Source organism: Lactuca saligna, chromosome 4, assembly GCF_052625555.1.
Source record: "Lactuca saligna cultivar CGN05327 chromosome 4, ASM5262555v1, whole genome shotgun sequence".
In the NCBI taxonomy this organism is placed as follows: domain Eukaryota; kingdom Viridiplantae; phylum Streptophyta; class Magnoliopsida; order Asterales; family Asteraceae; genus Lactuca; species Lactuca saligna.
Genome location: NC_136420.1, coordinates 28,687,168 through 28,689,904, shown reverse-complemented (window position 1 = coordinate 28,689,904; position 2,737 = coordinate 28,687,168). Strand labels below are relative to the sequence as shown.

Below are 2,737 nucleotides of genomic sequence, written 5' to 3'. Positions count from 1 at the left end.
TATATAGATTACGAAGAATTGATAAACCAATTTGCTATCAAGAATGCTAAAAGCTTCACGGATCATTGGTTAGCTGTTACGATATGTCATTACTCATTAAAACACTATGATTTTGTTGTGTATTGCTATAAAGTTTATCGTCGTTTGAAAAAAAATCTTTAGTTTATATAAATTAATTTGTTACATATTAGGACGTAAGTGTTTTTTTTCCGGCTCGTACAGAGCATTTAAATTCTTAGGACTGGCCGTGCACAACTGAGTCAAATGTGAAATTTACCTTATCAAATACAATAACCATACTGAATGAGACTAAAACGGTTGATTGTACCTGATTACACCGAAATCAAATAGAACCTTAGACTTTTATATAAGTGAATTCTTTGTTGTCTTTAAAAGGACAAGTCTCCTGATTAGAAGAAAATAATATTTATTTAACTTATAGCACAAGAACATTTTTTTTATACAAAAGTCAACATCAATTTTAAGCAATACATGTCTCAAACTCAAAGCCCGAGGTAATCAACATTCATCGGAGTGAACACTTGCCCAGCATGTGCCTCAATATAGTTCATATGAATCATTGGGAGATGCATGTAGACAACCCAATCCTCTTTGTTAGTTGGACTGGGCAACGTCATCACGTAACAGTCTTTCCTTGCAGACGGGACATGGCATGATCCAAAGGCCACCTTACCCCACCCGAAATCCATCTTGTCCATGATCTGAAATCTCTGTCCCGATGAAACCATCACCGCCGTCTCTCCATCAGCAAAAGCCTTCGATATTAGTGGCATTGACCGTCGTTCTTCCACCCAGTCGATGAGGTCAAGAAAATGGTCTTTCCCAGTGGCAGTATGCAAGAACTCATGAACCTCCGTAGCTACATTGCTCAATGACATTTCCATCAACTCCTAACATGTCAAAAACATTGAAAATTAATTATATTTATAACCATTTCACATATCGTTTTGCTGAAAAACATACTTTTATATCAAAACTAATGTTCAGGAATATAAAAGTGTGTTGTATATATGGTATCTTTTAGTAACTTATCTAACGCATGAATAAATTCCTTACATGTGATCTTTTTTCCCCATAAGGCATCGATAACACATTACCAAAGTGCGAAGTCGTTAGTTTTTCTTTCTCTTCTCCATCTCCCTGGCTCAGTCTACTCCTTCCATCGACTGCAACAGCAACACAACACAGTTGGTTGTGATTTCCTGACTCTTCCAAACTCAATGCGACTAGCTTCCACAAGAAAGAAGTGAACGCCTCTAGCTTCGACCTCCTACTCCCACTTTCACTCGCCAACAGTTGTAGCCTGTTAAGCTGCTCACCCTCAACGTGGAATATACGATTAATGAGTAAAGAATCTCCACCATCATGGTTTTCTTCATTATTGAGAATGGGCGTGGGTTCATATAGAGCAAACACATCGTTTATGGACGAGGAATAACTGGTTGGGGACCTTGGATTAAAGATCGACCTCCGAAAGGAAGGCAACATAGATGGGGTTCCGGATCGCGCCATATCTGCCCATGATGAGATAAACATGTTAGCTGAGCATCCATCCGCTGCCCGATGATCAAACATGCATCCTAACACCATGCCTCCGCATGGAAACATTGTAACCTGCATATCATGAAAAGTTGTAAAAAAGTTTTCCATGAGAAGCAAAGGATGGAGTAAATATATATAAGTGGTGAAAGTGTAGGTTAAAATAGTGTTTTTTTTATTTTTATTTTTATTTTTAGATATGGGTTAAAATAAGTCATTACCTGAATAGCAAGCACACCATGTAGCTTCTTAGGGATTAATTTGGCCTCAATGCTGTCGTCAGGATTATACAAATTGAGTTCCTTGAGCTGCACGTCTGCAACAGCTTCGATGAAGTGGACTCCTCGGTTGTTGCAGTGAATTTGGTTCTCTCCGGCAGCTGCATTCCATAGGATCTCACCAGCAAGTGGGTAGTAGAGTGCGAGGGTTCGAGATAAGGAAGTTTTGAGGGTGTTTATCATGTTGAGGAAACTCCCATGGGAGGGTTTCTTGTAGCAGAAGAAAGAGCCAACATCAAATGGTGGAACAAGCAAGTCTAGGTTTGTAAAGGGTAACCAGTGGTCATTCCATGGTTCGTCAGCATGCACGACTGAATTCTCAATCACCTGCACGGAGTAACTCTTACTCCGAAAACCCATGTGTGTGTGTGTGTGTTTGAGAGAGAGAGAGAGAGAGAGAGAGAGAGAGAGAGAGAGAGAGAGAGAGAGAGAGAGAGAGAGAGAGAGAGAGAGAGAGAGAGAGAAGGAGGGAGGAAAGTGTTGCAGGTTGATTAAGATTAACATTAATGGTAGGTATATATATAGGAGTACTTCATGTTGCACATCACATATATATAGCTAGCCACGTTACCTGTTGGAATGTCACCCTTTTAATTAAATTAGTATTTTTAATTGTTTAGTTAAGGTTTAACAAGTATTTTCCTAAAGTTATAGAAAAAAGCATCTCGTGTATCAGGTATAATTTAATAAATAATAAAAATAACCACACTAATTTGCTTGTAAATGGTCTTAGAGTAATGTGTATTCCTTTTGTCCTACAAAGACGAAACTGCAAAAAAAATGTCCCTGGAATAGTTATTTTTAATATTTGGTCCAAAATTAATAGTTAGTCGATTTCATACAGTAATAGTAAAATTCAAGCTTTAGCTTTACTCCACACTATATCGTACATGCATTTG

General features: G+C 38.2%; 1 protein-coding gene across 1 annotated transcript; it reads right to left on the bottom strand.

Annotated features, from left to right (window-relative positions):
• Positions 1-410: 410 nt before the first annotated feature.
• LOC145038383 (coniferyl alcohol acyltransferase-like) lies at positions 411-2,272 on the bottom strand. Its single transcript, XM_078986766.1, has 3 exons — positions 1,782-2,272; positions 1,078-1,635; positions 411-911 (listed from the first exon to the last, which is right to left on the bottom strand). The coding sequence occupies exons 1-3, from the start codon at positions 2,196-2,198 to the stop codon at positions 504-506; spliced, it is 1,383 nt and encodes a 460-aa protein (XP_078842892.1). The 5' UTR covers positions 2,199-2,272; the 3' UTR covers positions 411-503.
• Between the last annotated feature and the right edge of the window lie 465 nt (positions 2,273-2,737).

What these genes read in the sequence shown, in the direction of transcription:
- LOC145038383 (XM_078986766.1), bottom strand. Translation starts at nt 2,198, where the DNA reads ATGGGTTTTCGGAGTAAGAGTTACTCCGTGCAGGTGATTGAGAATTCA. An exon ending in ATGGTGTGCTTGCTATTCAG is followed by an intron (nt 1,636 to 1,781) that starts GTAATGACTTAT and finishes CATGATATGCAG; the next exon opens with GTTACAATGTTTCCATGCGG. An exon ending in ATGGGGAAAAAAGATCACAT is followed by an intron (nt 912 to 1,077) that starts GTAAGGAATTTA and finishes TTGACATGTTAG; the next exon opens with GAGTTGATGGAAATGTCATT.